At 45.5% G+C, this 22,885-nt stretch overlaps 1 protein-coding gene across 2 annotated transcripts in view; it reads right to left on the bottom strand.

Moving 5' to 3' along the window:
* The window catches only part of ICE2 (interactor of little elongation complex ELL subunit 2), a 54,765-nt gene that overhangs the window by 10,542 nt on the left and 21,338 nt on the right, over positions 1–22,885 (bottom strand). Inside the window, exons 8-12 of one of the 2 annotated variants that reach the window (XM_029066097.1) lie at positions 20,366–20,541; positions 17,204–18,155; positions 16,503–16,681; positions 10,787–10,886; positions 2,516–2,599 (exon numbers count right to left, since the gene is read on the bottom strand). In XM_029066097.1, coding sequence (XP_028921930.1) covers positions 10,812–10,886; positions 16,503–16,681; positions 17,204–18,155; positions 20,366–20,541 — 1,382 coding nt within the window. In that variant the 3' untranslated portion in view covers positions 2,516–2,599; positions 10,787–10,811. Of the gene's footprint in view, positions 1–2,469; positions 2,600–10,786; positions 10,887–16,502; positions 16,682–17,203; positions 18,156–20,365; positions 20,542–22,885 lie in introns of those variants that run through there. The other variant, XM_029066096.1, reaches the window with a different exon arrangement.

Genomic DNA, 22,885 nt, shown 5'->3' with positions numbered 1-22,885 from the left:
ACTGCATTTCTTTGGAGGGGGATTTACTTACATTGAGAGAAATCAGTCAGTAGAGCTGAACATTTTCCTTCTAGACTGTAAGCTCCTTGTAGGCAGGGAAGGTGCCTATCAACGCTCATCTATTCTCTCCCAAGTCTCTAATCAACGTTTGGCACACAATAAGCGCTTGACAAATGCCACAGATTTACCGATTTACATCCCCCAGGATGCACACATTGTGGAGTGGTCCTAATCCAGGGTAGGACTGGATTTTTGTTGGCTTCATTTCCACCCAAAGGGAGAGCAGTTTAGATTTCTCATTTAGGGTCTCGGAAAAAATCTAGATACTTCCTTTTTAAAGTGAGTTTTTGAAAATGGCAGTTCTGCTGACAAGCATCTCTTGTCTCCAATCTTTTTTTTTAAGATAACAAATAGACTCGTTCCCACGCCCAACTCTTAAAACTATTTGTCTCCCCATAAATTAAGTTTCAGCATATCTATTTCATCTTTGCATTCCTATTGCAAGCTCTAAGATTATTAAAGTACCTTATAGAAGAGAAACATTTTAATTATTTAAAACAAAGCAAAAAAGCTGACAAAATGGTCATATTAAGGTGCTGGGAATTAGTTTGTCTCCATAAATCTACCAAATCAAATAGAGGTTTACTCCATAATGGGGCCTTAGCAGTAGTCAGCAAACATTTATTCAAGAAACTTAAAAAAATGATGAACTGCTGAAAATCTCATCTTATGAAGCAAGTGTCTGTGAAGGGGACCATCACCGATTACTTCTAGTATCACTATTTTGAATTTTAATAATGTCATTTCTTGGTTATCTCTTGTCAAGTTGGAGAACGTGTTTGTCAAGGCAAGATCCTTTGATTTTAAAATAAAAATGTGAATACGCGAGAAGCAGCGTGGCTTAGAGTAGCAGCTTGGCTCAGTGGAAAGAGCCCGGGCTGGGGAGTCCGAGGTCATGGGTTCTAATCCCGGCTCTGCCGCTTGTCAGCTATATGACTTTAGGCAAGTCATTTAACTTCTCTTTGCCTCAGTTACCTCATCTGTAAAATGGGGATGAAGACTGTGAGCCCCACGTTGGACAAGCTGCTCACCTTGTATCCCCCCCCAGGGCTTAGAACAGTGCTTGGCACATGGTAAACACTTAAATACCATCATTATTATTAGAAATTATTCGTTAATATTTTAAGTCAGCAAACATTTCACGCTTAGTACTCTGCTCATTAAATGCTATTGACTGAAGCAGGAAAGCAAAGTGGCAGGGATATTCTATCACTGACCATGTAGCTCTTCTTGCACCTCCTTACCTCGGGGCGGGGGGGAAGATGGACGGACAACGACATTAAGGAACTTTTAACAAAGCACGCTTGTACCGTTTGAGAGGGTTCAATTCACAGGGGCTCAGCAGTCCATAGTTTGCCCAAATCAGTTTTAGATGCCAATTGGAATAAGTACCCTAAATGGGTGGGCCAAATTAGATTTAGAGAAAGGAAATTTTCTTGTCTCTGCTGAAGCAACCTTTAACATGGGTAAGCAAACACTGAAAGTGAAAGTCATCACGCCTTCTGTTGTGTCAGTGCTACCGAGTCAATGTCTTTCAGTCTCTCAGCAGTCGATTCCTGATCACTGAGAAGTGTCCATGAATAATAATAATAATAATAATAATAATAATGTTGGTATTTGTTAAGAGCTTACAATGTGCCGAGCAATGTTCTAAGCGCTGGGGTAGATACAGGGTAATCAGGTTGTCCCACGTGAGGCTCACAGTTGATCCCCATTTTCCAGATGAGGTAACTGAGGCCCAGAGAAGTGAAGTGGCTTGCCCACAGTCACACAGCTGACAAGTGCCAGAGCTGAGATTTGAACCCGTGACCTCAGACTCCCAAGCCCGGGCTCTTTCCACTGAGCCACGCTGCCTCAAATTGGCTGTCCTTTACATCAGCAGCTGATTGTAGATTTATGGGGAGACAAACACTTTAAGAGTTAGGTGTGGGGGGTGAGTCTATTTGTTATCTTCTGTGTAATCTCATCAGTTAAAACAACTGGCTATGGGACACTGCCTCTTTCAAATAAATTTCTGTTTCTTTAACGATCTCAATATAGATACAGTCATCTCTCCCAGCCGGTCTGACCAACCTTAAAGTGAACACCACTAGGCAGAAACTCTGGAGAAGAGTTTGTACTGACTGCGCAGTAGTGAAAAAACAAGAGCAGTTTGACACTGCTCAACTGAGGCTTGTGATGGAGGGAAGTGTTTTTAGAGACTGGCAACTACATAAATTCTCACGGCACAAGATGGCGTGTATAAATTCGACTACATACGCAGAGGGACAAGGGCTGACCAATCACCTCCGATTAGGTCGGAGGATCCATCCTAGCGCTTTAACCGAAATAACCATTTTTTCACGCTGAGCGAAACTGAGGCATTATCGGAGAAAAGACTGTCCCGATGTTTGCACCAAAAATGCTTACCAACATAAAACGAGCAGTTGGAATGCAATAAACTTTCCGTCCACAGGTGACACAGTTCACTCTGGGTAAGAGCTTCAACTCCGTAACAGGCTTGATATTCCAGCTTCGGTAATACAAATACTGGAGATTGCTGCAAATATAACAGGACGTTTAAAAAGTGATATCAAAACTGCCATGGGCAGTTAAAAATCATAACACAGACTTAATAATAATAATAATGTTGGTATTTGTTAAGCGCTTACTATGTGCCGAGCACTGTTCTAAGCGCTGGGGTAGACACAGGGGGATCAGGTTGTCCCACAAGGGGCTCACAGTCTTAATCCCCATTTTACAGATGAGGGAACTGAGGCACCGAGAAGTTAAGTGACTTGCCCAAAGTCACACAGCTGACAAGTGGCCGAGCCGGGATTCGAACCCATGACCTGTGACTCCAAAGCTCGTGTGCTCTTTCCACTGAGCCACGCTGCTTCACCGTGGCCTAATCCAGGGGCCACGGGACTTCCAGGGGCCTAATCATTAGATGATAGACAAGTCGCCCTGTCACACTGTGGGAAACGGCAGTGGTGAGGAACTCTAAGAGTGTGTGTGGATGAGGCAGTAGACATGATGAGCCGCTAGAACGAGAGTTCATTCGTTCATTCCTTCAATAGCATTTATGGAGCGCTTACTACGTGCAGGGCACTGTACTAAGCGCTTGGAATGTACAAATCGGCAACAGATAGAGACGGTCCCTGCCCATTGTCGGGCTCACAGACTAATCGGGGGAGACGGACAGACAAGAACAACAGCAATAAATAGAATCAAGGGGATGTACATCTCATTAACAAAATAAATAGGGTAATAAAAATATATACAAATGAGGGTCAGTCAAGGGAAGCTGAGGCAGAGAGGGAGAAGATTCCAAGCTGGGGACGTCAACACCGTCGGCCTCCCTCTGGCCTTCTGCTGAGCCCGATGAGGCTTGGACACGCTTAATCACTCTTTCCTCCCATCATATCTACCTGGGGTTGCCTTCTTTCCCTAACCTTTGGAGGAGAGACACCCATGAGGGAGACACAGCACGGCTTAGATGAAAGAGCACGGGCCTTGGAATCAGCTGACTTGGGTTCTGATCTAAGTCTGCCGCTTGTCTGCTTTGTGAGCTTGGGCAAGTCACTTAACTGCCTTGGAGCTTGGTTTACCTACCTGTAAAATGGGGATTAAGTCCATTCATTCATTCAATCAATATTTATTGAATGCTTCCTGTGTGCACAGCACTGTACTAAGCGCTCGGGAGGGTACAATACAACGATAAAAAGACACATTCCCCGTTCTCCCTCCTCCTCAGACTGTGAGCCCCACTTGGGGCGGGGACTATGCCTGATCCGATTATCTTGTTGTCTCTACTCCAGTGCTTGGCATACAGTAAGCGCTTTAAAAATACCGCAATTATTATTATTATTGGAGACTCCTGGTGCATGCTTAGAAGTTTTAGGTAACAAATCAACATTTGGTAATTTAGCAGACCTCTTAGAATACATTGTGGACATGCTCCACTACTAGAAACTTAAAATAATGCTTATCCTTCCCCATTTAAGAGTATACATTCTAAAAAAGATACATGTGTATACCTGCACCCAAGACCCCTCTTGCTTCTGAAGCCGCCTCCTGAAGCTGCAAAGCGAAGCAATCAACCCTGACCCAGTTAAAAAGACAATCTCAAGCCAAAGTGATTCTGTGGCCTTTTGTCTACATTTACGGTGCCAATCAGAGTGCTCTAGCTTGTCATTAAAAAAAGTTGAATGGACATTTATCTGTTAAATAGTTGGATTATCAGTCATTGATTGAACTATATAAGACATCACTTTGAAAGAATCCAAGTCATTGCTCCGGGTAAGCCCGTCAAAGGGCAGGGACTGTCTCTGTTACCGATTTGTATATTCCAAGCGCTTAGTACAGTGCTCTGCACATAGTAAGCGCTCAATAAATACTATTGAACGAATGAATACGTATCATTAGCACTTTAATTCCCAACCCAAAGCACTTGTGTACAAATCCTTCTCCTCTGTTACTTACCCTACATGTGATTTAGACTCTAGACTGGAGCTCGTTGGGGGAGGAGACTGTTTCATTCATTCATTCATTCATTCATATTTATTGAGCGCTTACTATGTGCAGAACACTGTACTAAGCGCTTGGAATGGACAAATCGGTAACAGATAGAAACAGTCCCTGCCCTCTGACGGGCTTACGGTCTAATCGTGTTCTGTTATACCGTACTCTCCCCAAGCGCTCAGAACAGTGCTCTGCGCACAGTAAGAGCTCAGTAAATACGATCGACTGATCCGTTTAGAGGGCTTGGTTGTCAGATGCAAAATTGGCAATACAATCGAAGACTCAGAATACCAGAAATACGGCTTGAAAGTTAAAATGACACACTTTTGGAATGATGCACACAAACGGAAAAGGTCAAATGTTAGTCGTTGAACTACACTGAAAGTCAGAATTCTACACTTTTGAAATGAGGGATACGAATGTAAAAGGTCAAATTTTAGTCAGTTACATTTGGTAAAACAGCTATAATTTATGAAAAATTTATATATGTACTCTACTGCCATCTCCAGGGCTCTAAACGAATGAATAATTTACAGAATCCGCAAGGATTTTGCGACTCTGCACAGCGTTGCCTTTAAATTCATTCATTCATTCAATAGTATTTATTGAGCGCTTACTATGTGCAGAGCACCGTACTAAGCGCTTGGAATGAACAAGTCGGCAACGGATAGAGACGGTCCCTGCCGTCCGACGGGCTTACGGTCTGATCGGGGGAGACGGACGGACGAGAACGATGGCGATAAACAGAGTCGAGGGGAAGAGCGTCTCGTAAAAACCGATGGCAACCGAATAGCATCGAGGCGATGTACATTTCATTACCAAAATGAATAGGGTGATGAAAATATACGCAGTCGAGCGGACGGGTACAGTGCCGAGGGGATGGGAAGGGAGAGGGGGAGGAGCGGAGGGAGATGGGGGGAAAAGAGGGTTAAGCCGCGGAGAGGGGAAGGGGGGGTGGCAGAGGGAGTAGAGGGGGCCATCAGTGGGCTCAGATGTCCTACTTCTCGCCAATCCTTCTGGTTAGGGAATTTTTAAACAGCTCCACTTTGAACTGTGTACCGCTCATAGGCCACCTCGTAGGTTCTACTAGGGGCAGAAATGGGATCCGAGCAACCCCCTGCCCTCTCAGGGACCCCAAACGGATTTTCATCCCTCACATTTGGGATGGTAGAAAGGTCATTACGTTCTTCATTCATTTAATCGTATCTACCGAGTGCTTACTGTGCGCAGAGCCCCGTGTTAAGCGCTTGGGAGGGTTCAACGCAACGAAGGACACGTCCCCTCCCCATAGGGAAGCAGCGTGGCTCAGTGGAAAGAGCCTGGGCTCGGGAGCCAGAGGTCGTGGGTTCGAATCCCGGCTCTGCCGCTTGTCAGCCGTGTGACCGTGGGCAAGTCACTTCACTTCTCTGGGCCTCAGTTCCCTCATCTGGAAAATGGGGATTAACCGGGAGCCTCACGTGGGACAACCCGACGACCCTGTATCTCCCCCAGCGCTTAGAACAGTGCTCTGCACCTAGTGAGCGCTTAACAAATACCAACATTATTATTATTATAAGGAGCTTGCAATCTAAACCCAACGGGCCTTCCTTTTCTTTCCCAACACTTCCTTTCAGCTCTCCAGGTGGCCACATTTGTTTTCCTCTTACTTTCAATGCTAAATACATTTGAAGGGGTTCAGGCCTAAAAATAAGGGATTCATTTTAAGGGCAGGTCCTTTTCGCAACTCTATCTACATTTAAATGCTACAAACTAATTTTATATCTGGACAGCTGGTGGGCAACTGACGAGTGCCTCGGTCTGTAATATTCCCCATTAGACTGTAAGCCCGTCAAAGGGCAGGGACCGTATCTGTTACCGATTTGTCCATTTCAAGCGCTCGGTACAGTGCCCTGCACACAGTAAGCGCTCAATAAATACTACTGAACGAATGAATAATATTGGCATCCTCCTCGTGTGGCCCTGATGGACCGTAGCGGCATTATTATTTCTTTGTATTTGGGAGCTTTCTATACGATGCCCCCCAAATAAAACTCTGGTGATCTGGTGAGGATGGTTTCAAGGAGGGGACGGGGGTTTTAGGACATCAGTCCTAGCCTCCTCCTCAGATGGAGTTAGCAGTGCAATTTCTACTAACCATTTAAAAAATATACGCATAAAAACCTGTTCAATGTTCTTTATAGCAGAGGAGTCTAATCGAGGCCATGAAATGACGAGGAAAGGAGGGCGTTCTCTCTAATTCTGATTCCTTGCTGTGACGATATCAAGGGGAGAAGCAGCGTGGCTCAGTGGAAAGAGCAGGGGCTTTGGAGTCAGAGGTCACGAGTTCGAATCCCAGATCTGCCACTCGTCAGCTGTGTGACTGTGGGCAAGTCACTTCACTTCTCTGGGCCTCAGTTCCCTCATCTGTAAAATGGGGATGAAGACTGTGAGCCCCACGTGGGACAACCTGATTCCCCTGTGTCTACCCCAGCGCTTAGAACAGTGCTCTGCACATAGTAAGCGCTTAACAGATACCAACATTATTATTAGAAGAAGCTCCTGACAGAGCATTGGTTTGGGAGTCAGAAGGACCTGGGTTCTAATCTCCGTTCCATCACCTGTTTGCTGCGACCTTGGGCAAATCACTTCACTTCCCTGTGCCTCAGTTACCTCAGCTGTAAAACGGGGATTAAGGCTGTGAGCCCTATGAGGGACACGGGCTGTGTCCAATCTGATTATCTGGTATCTACTTCAGTGCTTAGAACAGTGGCTGGCACATAGTAAGCGCTCAACAAATACCACAAAAGAAGTGTCATGGAAGGAAAGGCAGAGGAGGAGAAGGTAAGGGGAAGGAGCTCTCCCCAGTATTCCAAGTCTAGAGGCTGTCTCTGCTTGGAATTTATCTTTCGAGAGTGAATATCCTGCTTCCCCAGGTTGAGACCTAAAATGAACGGTGTGGATATTCCCCCTCTGCCTCTTTGGCAGATGCCAGCAGCACCAGACCACACCTGAAAATGGCACCGGGGACACTACAGAGGGTGCACAGGCAACTTGGAGCATTCTGTGGCTCGCTGGAAAGGGCACGGGCTTGGGAGTCAGAGATCCTGGGTTCTAATCCCGGCTCCGCCATCTGTCAGCTGCGTGACCTCGGGCGAGTCACTTTAATTCTCTGTGCCTCAGTGACCTCATCTGTAAAATGGGGATGAAGACTGGGAGCCCCACATGGGACAACCTGATTACCTTGTATCTATCCCAGCGCTTAGTGCTCGGCACATAGTAAGCACTTAACAAATACCAACATTATTATTATTATTACTTCCCCCCGCACCAGCTGTTGCTGAGAAAGGGAAGTGTGTTTATTTAATAATGATGGTATTCGATTAGACCGTGAGTCCGTCACTGGGCAGGGACTGTCTCTATCTGTTGCCGAATTGTTCATTCCAAGCGCTTAGTACGGGGCTCTGCACATAGTAAGCGCTCAATAAATACTACTGAATGAATTTAAGCGCTAGGTGCCAAGCACTGGTCTAAGCGCTGGGGTAGATACAAAATGATCAAGTCGTCCCACGTGGGGCTCACAGTCTTCATCCCCATTTTACAGATGAGGTCACTGAGGCAGAGAATTAAAGTGACTTGCCCAAGGTGACACAGCAGACAAATGGCGGATCCGGGATTAGCACCCACGTCCTCTGGTTCCCGAGCCCGCGCTCCTTCCGCTAAGCCACGTGGTATTTACTGAGCGCAATACGCTGTTTCGCTACTGTTTTTAACGAGATGTTCTTCCCCTCGATTCTATTTCTCGCCATCGTCCTCGTCCGTCCGTCTCCCCCGATTAGACTGTGAGCCCGCCGAAGGGCAGGGACCGTCTCTGTTACCGATCTGTCCATTCCAAGCGCTCAGTACGGTGCTCTGCACATAGTAAGCGCTCAATAAATACTATTGAATGAATGAATGGACTAAGCGCTCTGGAGTTCAAAAGAAGCGTGAGCCGCGTTCCCCGCCCTCAAGCAGCTTACGCTCCGACGGCGTGACACGCCGCAGTGCTTCTAGTGTCACTATCTGTTACCGATCTGTCCATTCCAAGGACTTAGTCCAGTGCTCTGCACATAGGGAGCGCTCAGTAAATACTACTGAATGACTTTTGATAAACTGGGTGGTGCTGGAAACTTGGAAAAGGGAAAAGACAGCAAAGCGGAGGTGGGTGGGCAAGAGGACTTTAGCCCCCTTTGCCGGTTTAGCTTCCCTGAAGGATCACACGCTTTCCAGGGTACGGGAGACTGGGGAGAGAACAGAGAATCTACTAGGTCCCCGGGGGCTTGGAGCCCCACTGCCCACCGTCTTCAGGCCGGGATTAAGGGATGACTGAGCCGACGAAGCTTGCAGCGGTCGAGCGAGCATCTGGAAATGTTGCTCTCGGGGGGGGGGAGACGGGCCTCATTTCCTCCTAGAGAAGCGGCAATCGGCCAGAGCCTCAGTTGCACCCTTCTCCGCTAGACCGAGGCTGGCTGCCTTTGCGAGACATCGCAGGATTTTCCAGCCGGCCCTGCCCCGGCCCGGGGAAGACGAGAAGACCTCGGCTGCGTGATGACGTCTCATTCTTTGCCACGTTGGGGGCGGGAGCGGGGTTTGGGGAGGATATTGCTGCAGCTGTGATGGCTGTACTTCGAGCAGCAAGGAGCCTGCCATTTTGCTCCTCTAGCCACCATGCTCTATTCTTCATGATAATAATAATAATTATGGTATTTGTTAAGCGCTTACTATATGCCGAGCACTGTCCTAAGAGCTGGGGTGGATACAAGGTCAACCGGTTGTCCCACGTGGGGCTCAAAGGGGAAGCGGCGTGGCTCAGTGGAAAGAGCCCGGGCTTGGGAGTCGGAGGTCATGGGTTCGACTCCCGGCTCTGCCACTCATCAGCTGTGTGACTGGGGGCAAGTCACTTCACTTCTCGGGGCCTCAGTTCCCTCATCTGTCAAATGAGGATGAAGACTGTGAGCCTCATGTGGGACAATCTGATGACCCTGTATCTACCCCAGCGCTTAGATCAGTGCTCTGCACATAGTAAGCGCTTAACAAATATTATTACTATTATTATTAATAATCCCCATTTTACAGATGAGGTAACTGAGAAGTTAAGCGGCTTGCCCAAGGTCACACAGCAGACAAGCGGCAGAGTCGGAAATAGAACCCATATCCTCTGACTCCCAACCCGTGCTCTTTCCACGAAGCCACTCTGCTTCCCATGCTGTTCCTTGAATTTATTTCATCTGTGCCCAGGACGTCTCCACCTTAGTCTTAGGCTAAGAGCCCTTTGGGAGCCACAAACTGTGTCTAATTCTCAAACTTTTTCTCAGTGCTTAGTCCAGGGCTTCACCTACGATATATGCTTAATAAATACTAGTGAATAAATGAAGGACCCTGCTCCGGTAGAGACTGTTGGGAGTCGCCAATCCGTGGGGCCAAGCCCACGCTGCTTTTGGCCACTGGGACTGCCTTAAATCCATTCGATTCTCTTCCCCCATTTCTGTGATCAACATTTAAATAGTCCCCCTTTATTTAGGAGCAAAAGGTTACTCCCTCCTAGCATGGCTTTTGGCACTTTGGGAACCTGTCGGCTAATTCTGTTGTACTGTTCTCTCCCAAGGGTTTAGTACACTGCTCCGTACATAGTAAGCGCTGAATAAACACTACTGATTGACTTTCAGGGTGGCTCAGTGGAAAGAGCCCGGGCTTGGGAGTCAGAGGTCACGAGTTCAAATCCACCCTCTGCCACTTGTCAGCTGTGTGACTGTGGGCAAGTCACTTCTCTGGGCCTCAGTTCCTCATCTGTAAAATGGGGATTAAGACAGTGAGCCTCAAGTGGGACGACCTGATGACGATGTATCTACCCCAGCGCTTAGAACGGGGCTCTGCACATAGTAAGCGCTTAACAAATACCGACATTATTATTATTATTTCCTTCTTCCGTGAATCTATCCACTTATCCTTTTTTTTTGCTCTTTTTCTTCTACCGTTTGAACGACCTGAAATTCTTTAAATTTGTCCCTCATTTGCTTTATTCTTATTTTATACATTTACCTTCTTAATTTAAGTTCATGACCTGCCTGACTTGCAGAGATTTATATATACATATGTCCTGAAGAGGGAATGATTGGTACTATGGCTGAGCTGCAGGTCTGCAGTTAGAATTTTTAGGAACCCCTGCCTTAGGGCAAATGAATGAAGAGTTTTCATAACTTGCAAATACCTTATGCACTTGGACTTAGTCTTATTTACAAAGACGCTGGCCACCAACAAGGTAAATTAGCAATAGCCTCCAGCCTCGGAGCCGGGAAAGAGGGAAAGACCTAAAAGAAAACAGATTTTAATGATTTTAAAGCATCTGCAAATGCAATCCAGAGTGCTGGTTCTGTGGCTCTCCAAGCTATTACTACGGCCAGACGCCAATTGGATCATGACTCCCAACCGGTATGGAAATGGGAGCGGAACATTTAGGGAGCTGGCAAAAATGTTTGCAAGACAGTATGGCTATTATATACTAAGCTAGCCAAACGGTCGTTCTCTGCCTTTCTTCTCTACTTAAAAAAAAGCGTGGTATTTAATAACGGTGACATTTGTTAAGCGCTTACTATGTGCAAAGCGCTGTTCTGAGCACTGGGGGGATACAAGGTGATCAGGTTGTCCCACGTGGGGCTCACAATTTTCATCCCCGTTTTACAGATGAGGTAACTGAGGCACAGAGAAGTGAAGTGACTTGCCCAAAGTCACACAGCTGGCAAGCGGCGGAGCCGGGATTAATATTGGTATTTGTTAAGCGCTTACTATGTGCAGAGCACTGTTCTAAGCGCTGGGGGAGATACAGGGTAATCAGGTCATCCCACGTGAGGCTCACAGTTAATCCCCATTGTACAGATGAGGTAACTGAGGCACAGAGAAGTGAAGTGACCTGCCCACAGTCACACAGATGACAAGCGGCAGAGCCGGGAGTCGAACCCATGACCTCTGACTCCGAAGCCCAGGCTCTTTCCACTGAGCCACGCTGCTTCTCTACTTAAGTGCTTACTATGTGCAGAGCACTGCACTGAATGCTGGGGTGGATACAAGCAAACCAGGTTGGACACAGTCCCTGTCCCACGTGGGGCTCACAGTCTCAATCCTCATTTTACAGATGAGGGAACTGAGGCACAGAGAAGGGAAGTGACCTGTCCCAGGCCACCCAGCAGACAAGTGGCGGAGCCAGGATTAGAACCCGTGACCTGCTGACTCCCAGGCCTGTGTTCTAGCCACTACGTCAACCTGCTTCTACTAGAAGCTCCACCAAAAATGACAATTTAAAATTGATAAAACAAAGCTGATTAGACTAATTTCCAAATCCTCGGGTTTGAGTCCATCTTGCCAAACAAGGAGGAGGGATTCAGAAATGGAACCCAAACTCTGTCATTTGTTCACCTACCCTCTTCTTCATTATAATAATGATGATGTCGGTATTTTTAAGCGCTTACTATGTGCAGAGCACTGTTCTAAGCGCTGGGGTAGACACAAGGGAATCAGGTCGTCCCACGTGAGGCTCACAGTCTTCATCCCCATTTTACAGATGAGGGAACTGAGGCCCAGAGAAGTGAAGTGACTTGCCCACAGTCCCACAGCTGCCAAGTGGCAGAGCCGGGATTCGAACGCATGATCTCTGACTCCCAAGCCCGAGCTCTTTCCACTGAGCCACGCTGCTTCTCATTATGAAGAAGAACATACCAATCTATGTGAAACACACGACAGATGCGGCAATGAAGGGTAAAATACGGACCGAGTCACTCCGCTATTTTAATTCTCATGATTTCCTGTCATTCAGGGGCAGCAAACGCCTCAGATCTGTGATGCCCCGGTGACTGGATGATCATATGTTTAGCCACGGGCACAAAACTAACAATTCCAGAATAAGTCAAACAGCATAAAAACACAGTACATCCAAAGGAAGTCTACATAATAAAGGGTTTGAGGAAGCGATACAAAACTATTAGTTTGAACATTTTACACCCATTTCACGTATTACCTAGCAAATACCATATCAGGGATAACAGATAAGAAAATGCTTACCCTCGGTTCTAACCGAGACAAGCATTTCCACTATGTGATAGATTTACCCAGTCACTTAATCAGCTTTTTTATCCTTCCTGTTGTATCTTTATTCTTCTTCCTGCCCCCCCCCCCGTGTATAATTTTTGTTTTGTTTGCCTTCCTCGATTAGGTTGTAAAATTCTTGAGGCTCCAGAACCCACATCTCCCTTCTGTTGCACTTTTCCAAGAAGCAGCGGGGCCTCACCGACAGAACCCGGGGCTGTGAGTCAGAAGGAACCGGATTCTAATTCCGGCTCCGCCACCTGCCCGCTGCGTGACCTTGGGCAAGTCGCTTCACTTCTCTGTGCCTCAGTTTATCTCATCTGAAAAAGGAGGATTAAGACTGTGGGCCCCATGTGGGACGGGGACTTTATCCAACCTGATTATCTTTCTGATTATGCATCCGACCTGATTATTAATTCCTCACCATTGGTTTTAAAGCACTTACTCACCTTGCCCCCTCCTACCTCACCTCGCTACTCTCCTACTACAACCCAGCCAGCGCACTTTGTTCACCTAATTCTAACCTTTTCACTGTACCTCGATCTCTTCCATCTCACCGATGATCTCTCACCCCACATCCTACCTCTGGCCTGGGACACCCTCCCTCCACATAATAATAATGCCGGTATTTGTTAAGCGCTTACTACGTGCAGAGACCTGTTCTAAGCGCTGAGGTAGATGCAGGGTCATCGAGTTATCCCACGTGAGGCTCACAGTTGATCCCCAGTTTACAGATGAGGGAATTTAGGCCCAGAGAAGTGAAGTGACTTGCCCACAGTCACAAGCTGACAAGTGGCGGGGCCGGGATTCGAACCCGTGACCACGGACTCCCAAGCTCGGGCTGTTTCCACTGAGCCACATAATTCATCTCCTCTTCAAAACCTTATTGAAGGCCCATCTCCTCCAAGAAGCCTTCCCTGACTAAGCCCTCCTGTCCTCCCACTCCCTTCTGCACCCCTCTTACTTGCTCCTTCATTCATCCTCCCTTCCACCCACACGGTACATATGAATATATCTGTAATCTATCTATTTATATGAATATATCTGTAATTTATCTATTTATATTGTCCGTCTCTCCCTCTAGACTGTTTGCTCGTAATGGGCAGGAATGTATCGGTTTATTATATTGACTCTCCCAAGCACTTAGCACACAATAAGTGCTCAGTAAATACGATTGAATTATCTCTTATCTACCCAGCATTTAGAACAGTGCCTGGCACATAGTAAGTGCCTGAACAAATAATTAAAAAAAGAAAAAGGTTAATAAGTGCCTTGCTCTCAGTCCATGACAAAAAAATACTATTGAGGGGGAATATTCATCCAAGATGATGCGCCCTTTTTGGATACAGTGCAGCACAGTGTCAAAAGGAAAGGCACATACAAGCTGCATTGGACGCGATGAGTACAATCTGCATTTTCTTTAACGTGGGTTTTTGCAAGAACACAATCCCCAGAGTATAAGAAAACTGAGTGAACCAAGTGTTGAAATACACGATCATAAGGGTAAAACCAAGAAATCTCACATAAATGGAAACATTACTGTGATAGCAATATATATATATATATATATATATATGTATTCCACACACACATATGGAATACTTTCATAATAAAGAATCCTCAAAATCAAAGAAAATTAACAACAAATCAAAAAAGAGTCCAAACCAAAAATAAAACCACACAAGAGAAATCACTGATAGCTGTGGTATTTTTTAAGTGCTCACTATACACCAAGTACCGTGCTGAATATTGAGGTGATCTAAGTTCCTGTCCCACATGGGCCGATACTCTAAGCGGGAGGAGAAGCAGGTATTTTATCCCATTTTACAGATGATGAGGTAACCGAGGCACAGAAAAGTTAAGTCACTTGCCCAGAGTCCGTCTCCCCCGATTAGACTGTGAGCACGTCATTGGGCAGGGATTGTCTCTGTTGCCGAACTGTAAATTCCAAGTGCTTAGTACAGTGCTCTGCACATAATAAGCGCTCAATAAATACTATTGAATGAATGGACAGCAGGCAAGTGGCAAGACCAGGTTTAATATCCAGGTTCTCTAATTCCCAGGCTCATGCTCTATCCACTAGGCCACATTTAAGTGCCATCTACCCAATAAACAGGGAAGAGAGAGAAGCAGTGTAGCTTAATGGAGAAAACGCAGACACGGGAGTCAGAAGGACCTGGGTTTTAATTCTGCCATTTCACTTCTCTGTGCTTCAGTTTCCTCACCTGCAAAATGGGGATTAGGACTGTGAGCCCCATGTGGGACATGGACCGTGTCTAATCTGATCAGCTTCTATCTACCCCAGTGCTTAGATCAGTGTTTGATGCACAGTAAGCGACTAACAAATACCATAAAAAAAAAGTGTTTGGAAAATAATTCCAACTATTTTTTTTTTAAATGGTGTTTGCTAAATGCTCACTATGTGCCAGGGACTGTTCCAAGTGCTGGGGTAAATATAAGATAATCAGGTTGGACAAGAAGCAGTCTGGCTCAGTGGAAAGAGCCCGGGCTTGGGAGTCGGAGGGCGTGGGTTCGAATCCCGGCTCTGCCACTTGTCAGCTGTGTGACTGTGGGCAAGTCACTTCACTTCTCTGGGACTCAGTTACCTCACCTGGAAAATGGGGATTAACTGTGAGCCTCACGTGGGACAAACTGATGACCCTGTATCTACCCCAGCGCTTAGAACGGTGCTCTGCACACAGTAAGCGCTTAACAAATACCAACATCATTATTACTATCTGTAAAATGGGGATGAAATCCTACTTCCCTCCTAGTTGGACTGCAAACCCCATGTGGGACAGGTACAGTGTCTAACCTAATTATCTTGTATCTAACCTCGCGTTAGCTCAGAGTAAGTGCTTAACAAGTAATAACAATAATAATACTGTTGGTATTTGTTAAGCGCTTACCATGTGCAGAGCACTGTTCTAAGTGCTGAGGGAGATACAGGGTCATCAGGTTGCCCCACGTGAGGCTCACAGTCTTCACCCCCATTTTGCAGACGAGGTAACTGAGGCACAGAGAAGTTAAGTGACTTGCCCACAGTCACACAGCTGACAAGTGGCGGAGCCGGAATTCGAACCTATGACCTCTGACCTCTGAGCCGGGGCTCTTTCCACTGAGCCACACTGCTTCAAGTACTATTACAAGTACTATTAACAGTGCTCTGCGCATAGTAAGGGCTTAACAAATACCAACATTATTATTATTATTATTAACATGGGGATTGAGGAGATTGTAACCTCCACATTTTAATAGACCACGGGAAGTAACATGACCTAGTGGATATAGCACAGACCTGGGAGTCAGGTCATGGGTTCTAATCCTGGCTCTGCCACTTGTCTGCTGTATGACCTTGGGCAAGTCACTTAACTTCTCTGTGCCTCAGTCACCTCATCTGTAAAATGGGGAGACTGTGAGTCCCAGGTGGGACAGGGACTGTGTCCAACCTGACTTCTTTTTATCCACCCCAGTGCTTAGGACAGTGCCTGCTACATAGTAAGTGCATACCATACCGTAGTAAGTAAATACCATAGTTATTATTAATTGTTTTTATTCTCTGGGCCTCAATGACCTCATCTGTAAAATGAAGATTAAGACTAAGTGGGACAGGGACTGGATCCAACCTGATTAGCTTGTAAACTCATCTTGGGCAGGGAATGTGTCTGTTGACGTTATATCGTACTCTCCCAAGTGATTAGTACAGTACTTTGCACACAGTAAGTGCTCGACAACTACAACTGAATAAATGAATCTACCCCAGCACATAGTGAGCACTTAACAAATACCATTAAAAACACACAAAAAACCCAGATGTCATCTACCCCTCCAAGCAAAATCACTCTTACTTTTCTGATTTTTCTCTGATTTGAAGAAAGCGGTCTTGTCTGTACTTTCTGGACACTGCAGCGGACAAGCAGTAGTTGGTCTTGCAGACTGAATAATTTGTAAACAACATTGCCTTCTGCAGGGGCGACGTACTGAGATTTATCTTCAACAAGAAACTGAAGATCATCCGGGAGCAATCCTTAAAAATAAAAATACTTCATTTTACATTTATTTGGTGTCATAAAGCCATCTAACTAGTGTATTTCAAAATCAAGGACAGTTCTATTATTGTTTTTTTCCTACACCATATTCTCACAATCAAGATTATTGCTTTATATATTACCTCATCATCTGCGGCAAAAGTAAACTCTGAAGTACTATCCCTTCCCCCAAAACATTCAACTGAACAGTCAGTTAGTTTGGAAGAGTGTGAGATAAATTAATTTTAAAGTAATTGGGGTTGTGGGGCCGGGGGTTGTGGGGAGGAGGCAAAACTTTTTGTCGAGATTCCAAGATTTTAATGAACAGGTAATAGAGAGAAAGGAAGTGGAGAAGGGAGGAAGGCAAATTAGTGAGATGAACACTGTGTATGTCATCCATATGCCAAACTCTCGGCCAACAGAAACCACCAGAAATAACAAAAAATAATTTTAAATGGAAGGTTTAAACATCATAAAATTCCTTTTGGGAATACACTTCATTATATTGAACAGGTACATACGTTCCTTCTCTTCCTGAAATACCGAAGTCCTTTTAGGCTTAGGCAAACTGGTGCCGTTAGCACCAAGATCTGGTTGTTCCGAAACTGAAGGAGCCACGGGCTGTTTCGGATTATCGAAATTCAGTAAGGTTTGCTCGGCAACTTTTTTGAAAGGTGGCTTTAAGAGTTCGGTCTGCATTTTCAAAATCTGACCAACTGGATCACATTCTTTATATAATCTTTTGACCACTTTTTTGGAGATACACTTTCTCTGTTCAGAGCAAGCAGTACCAGCCACGCTTTCTAATGAAGCTTTCCCAGAAGAAGACGAAGAAGACGACTTGTGTGAATCCGGTGTAGGATTTGAATTAGGAGACACGTTAGGCACCTTGCAAGGATCATGATTTTTACATTCTTCGTCGATAATTAAACGTTCCTCATCAGTATCACTACCGCGGTCAGGAGGCGAGTTCCGAATCTCATCAGTTTCCGAAACATCGGCTCCTTTCGTAGAGTTATATATCTTTCCCAAGCTGTTTAGTTTTGGGTTACTGTCTTCAAATATAACCATGTGACTTTCTTCATCAGATTCATTTTCATCTGATTCACAGCACTGTAACGACGAGGCATCATCAGATTCGGACCTCATCGATTCCTCACTGTGTAATGGAAACGGAGTCCGGCTACGATCCGGGACATAACCGCATCTGGAAAATGCACGGTCCTCTTGGCTTTTAGTCTTTTCAGCACCGCTGCTTGAACTGGCCACCAGCTGTTTCTCCACTTTCAACTTATCCATCAGAATCTCAGAAGGATTTACAGGCCTAGCGGGAGGACTTGACGCATCAGAGGTCTTCGAAGGTTTGACTGCCGTTACTCCAAAAGTTTCCAATTCTGTGACATCATCATCGAAGCCCAAATCCCCGAGGACAGAAGTCTCAACACTTCGGGGTCGACTATCGTCACGAGACATCTTTAAACGGAAAAACGAACAAGAGGTCGTAAGTGTGAGTCTGCGTTCCACGACATGCAAAATAGAAAGAATGCTGAAATCCACCCAAATAGATTATTTCAATAATTCATGACAGAATACGTTTTCCCTTTACTCACAAATTCTTATGTAGGATAAAAATATATTTTTAGATCTGCCAGGCACTGTTCTAAGCACAGGGGTGCATACGGAGTAATAAGGATGGGCATAGTCAATGTCCCACATGGAGCGCACAGTCAATTCCCATTTTACAGTTGAGTTAACTGAGGTTCAGAAAAGTGAAATGACTCCTCTCGCTCACTCATTCATTCAATAGTATTTATTGAGCGCTTACTATGTGCAGAGCACTGTACTAAGCGCTTGGAATGTACAACTCAGTCCACACATTCAAGCCGTCACTAAATCCTGTCAGTTCTACCTCACAACATTGCTAAAATCCGCCCCTTCCTCTCCATCCAATCTATTACAACATTAATGCAAGCACTTATCCTATCCCTCCTTGATTAGAGAAGCAGCGTGGGTCAGTGGAAAGAGCCCGGGCTTTGGAGTCAGAGGTCCTGGGTTCGAATCCCAGATCTGCCACTTGTCAGCTGTGTGACTGTGGGCGAGTCATTTCACTTCTCGGTGCCTCAGTGACCTCACCTGTCAAATGGGGAGGAAGACTGTGAGCCCCACGTGGGACAACCTGATTCCCCCGTGTCTACCCCAGCGCTTAGAACAGTGCTCGGCACATAGTAAGCGCTTAAATACCAACATTATTGTTATTACTTGTATCTGCCTCCTACTACAGCCCACCCCACTCATTTCATTCTTCTAATGCTAACCTTCTCACTGTGCCGAGATCTCGTCTATCTCACTGCCGACCGCTCGCCCACATTCCACCTCTGGCTTGGAACGCCCTCCCTCCTATCAGACAGATAATTGCTCTCCCCTACTTCAAAGCCTTATTGAAGACATCTCCTCCAAGAAGTCTTCCCTGACTAAGTCCTCCTCGCCTATTCTCCCACTCCCTCTGCGTCACCCTGATGTGCTCCCTTTATTCGTCCTCCCTCCCTTCCCCACAGCATATATTCATTCAATAGTATTTATTGAGCGCTTACTATGTGCAGAGCACTGTACTAAGCGCTTGGGATGTACAAATCGGCAACAGATAGAGACAGTCCCTGCCCTTTTATGGGTTTACAGTCTAATCGGGGGAGACGGACAGACGAGAACGATGGCAATAAATAAGAATCGAGGGGAAGAACATCTCATTAAAGCAATAGCAAATAAATAGAATCAGGGTGATGTACATCTCATTAACAAAACAAATAGGGTGATGAAGATCTATACAGTCGAGCGGACGACTGTACGGTGCTGAGGGGATGGGAAGGGAGAGGGGGAGGAGCAGAGGGAAAGGGGGGAGAAGAGGCTTTAGCTGCGGAGAGGTGAAGGAGGGGGTAGAGGGAGCAGAGGGAAAAGGGGAGCTCAGTCTGGGAAGGCCTCTTGGAGGAGGTGAGCTTTAAGTAGGGTTTTGAAGAGGGGAAGAGAATCAGTTTGGCGGAGGTGAGGAGGGAGAGCGTTCCGGGACCGCGGGAGGACGTGGCCCAGGGGTCGACGGTGGGATGGGCGAGAACGGGGGACGGCGAGGAGGTGGGCGGCGGAGGAGCGGAGCGTGCGGGGTGGGCGGTGGAAAGAGAGAAGGGAGGAGAGGGAGGAGGGGGCAAGGGGATGGACAGCCTTGAAGCCTAGAGTGAGAAGTTTTTGTTTTGTGCGGAGGTTGATAGGCAACCACTGGAGGTTTTAAAGAAGGGGAGTGACGTGCCCATATCTCTGTACTTTATTCATTTATTTACGTTAATTTATAGTATATTTATTTATATCACAGTCTTCTAGTCTGTGAGTTCAATATGAGCAGGGACCGTGTCTGTTTGTTGTTGTAGTGTACTCTCCCACACGCTTAGTACAGTGCTTTGCACAGTAAGCACTCAATAAATACAACTGAATGAATGAATGAAATGACTTGCCCAAGGTCACACTGCAGACAAGTGTCGGAGCGGGGATTAGACCCAGATCCTTCTGACTCCCAGGCCTGTACTCTCCACCAGGTCGCGTTAGCAGTGAGACGCCAACAATTCTTTAAAATGTCAATGGCAGAAAGGCATTGTGCGATAGAATATGAAGAAAACTGATCAAATGCAAAAGGCGTTCACCGGGAATGGGTTTTCTTCAGTTCTGTCCATTAAGACGGCAGAGACGGGAATAAATGACTTTTTGGACATCAAAGATTCCAAAGGAATTTCATGGAAAATTTGGTTTTTCTCCCTCACTGTCATCTCCTTTCTCGGAAGCGGGGAGTCTACGTAAACAACTTTAACTAACTTGGAACCTATAAAGAAAGATGAAAAAAATAAGGTTACGATCTTAATATTTTAACTATAAAATCTTTTTAAACTATGACAATGAAATTAGGACAACAAAAAGTAAAATTTTATTTTTCCATCATCAATCATTTGCAGTAATGGTATCTGAGCACATACTGTGCGCAAAGCTCTGTACTAAGAGCTTGGGAAAATACAGTACAACAGGGTACACGCATTCTCTATCCACAATCTGCCTGACGAAAAATTGGCTCCTTCAAATATAATGCATTTTATATAAAGAAAAAACCCAGCAAAATTGTACTTTTCATTGAAGAAGAAAGGATCAAATACATTGTTTTTACGAGATGTTCTTCCCCTTGACTCTATTTATTGCCATCGTTCTCGTCTGTCCGTCTCCCCCAATTAGACCGTAAGCCCGTCAAACGGCAGGGACTGTCTCTATCTGTTGCCGACTTGTTCATCCCAAGCGCTTAGTACAGTGCTCTGCACATAGTAAGCGCTCAATAAATACTATTGAATGAATAAAACTACCATGAAGTAACTTATTTTCTACAAATGTCTTTCTAGTTGGACAACTGAAGAATACCAAGAATAAACATCACCTTTACTAAGTTTACACATATGAACATTTTAACCAGCATGGAGACTTTGTTTCATGAATTACTTTGTATGAACTCCTGGTCCAAATTCAATGTTAACTGCAGAATCTCGAGCAGTTGTTTATATTCTCAGAGATGTAATGGAGTATGTTCCAGAAAACTACGAGAACAACTCTGGGATGTTTTTCTCCTTGGGAAGACAGCGAACTTTAGCAGCTCCAAACGAATTGAGATTTGCAATGGTCTTTGTGAGAAAATAAAAATTAGTTCTTTGTTCTGGAACCAAAGGAAATGAAATATTTGTATTTTCAGGCAACTTCTAAATGCCTACTAACTGATTCAACACCTTTAACGGTAAAATGATGCTAAATAAAATACATGCGCCACTCCTATTTTTAACAGAAAAAAATGAATAGCATCAGCCAGCTGAAGTGTCCAGGTATCTTGCCGAGGGATTCGGAAGACAGCCAAGGTACAAAGATATTAGCCAGCTTTCAATTTTGCATTTAGCACAGAAAAAGGGGCTGGAGAACTGAGTGAACTATTTAGACTGTCGACAAAATCCTTATTAATTTAACTAGGCTAAATGAATTGCCTGATGAAAAAAACAAATCACTTTTTGATGTCTGGCACAGAACACGTGATCTGACCGCAGGCACTAGGCCTTACTCCTCTACAGAAGACTAGATTTCCCCCTCTAGACTTTAGGCTCGTCGCGGGCAGGGAATGTGTCTGTTACAGAAGCAGCGTGGCTCAGTGGAAAGAGCACGGGCTTTGGAGTCAGAGTTCACGGGTTCGAATCCCGGCTCGGCCACTTGTCAGCTGTGTGACTTTGGGCAAGTCACTTAACTTCTCTGTGCCTCAGTTACCTCCTCTGTAAAATGGGGATTAAGACTCTGAGTCCCACGTGGGACAACCTGATTCCCCTGTGTCTACCCCAGCGCTTAGAACAGTGCTCGGCACATAGTAAGCGCTTAACAAATACCAACATTATTATCATTATTAGTCTCCAAAGCACACAGTAAGCGCTCAAAAAATACGACCGATGTACGTGTCAGAGCACTTAGGAGGGTGAACCTACCTTCCTGTCCATGGTAAGTTATGGCCATCTCATCTGCCCTGCAAAGCACATCTAAGCCCCGATGACCTATCACTATCCATCAGTATCTTTCCTATTGCCCCAGAGGGGCAGGGATGGGTAGTAGGATTGGGACTTGGCAAACGGTCCCTTTGTGGAGAAGTGGCGTGGCTCAGTGGAAAGAGCACGGGCCTGGGAGTCAGAGATCATGGGTTCGAATCCCGGCTCTGCCACTTGTCATCTGTGTGGCTGTGGGAAAGTCACTTCACTTCTCTGTGCCTCAGTTACCTCATCTGGAAAATGGGGATTCAAACTGTGAGCCCCACGTGGGACAATCTGATCACCCTGTATCTACCCCAGCGCTTAGAACAGTGCTCTGCACATAGTAAGCGCTTAACAAATACCAACATTATTATTATTTGTGCCCTGGAGGCTGGTCACTCTTCTTCCTGTTGTGTTTTCCTGAAATGATCTATATATGCTTTTTCCCTCCATATAAGAGAAATACAAACTTGAGATAGGCACTCTGTTCAAATGGATTTAGCCTTAGGAGGTGTTCGCAAACATTCTGTCACACAAACATTTTGTTTGCTGAACGCACAAACCCTTTAGAAAAAATTCTGTGGGATACTGATTTTTTACTGGAATCCTCACAGGGGTGATTCTACAAAC

Source organism: Ornithorhynchus anatinus, chromosome 5, assembly GCF_004115215.2.
Source record: "Ornithorhynchus anatinus isolate Pmale09 chromosome 5, mOrnAna1.pri.v4, whole genome shotgun sequence".
Lineage (NCBI taxonomy): Eukaryota > Metazoa > Chordata > Mammalia > Monotremata > Ornithorhynchidae > Ornithorhynchus > Ornithorhynchus anatinus.
This window is presented reverse-complemented; position numbering and strand designations above follow the sequence as displayed.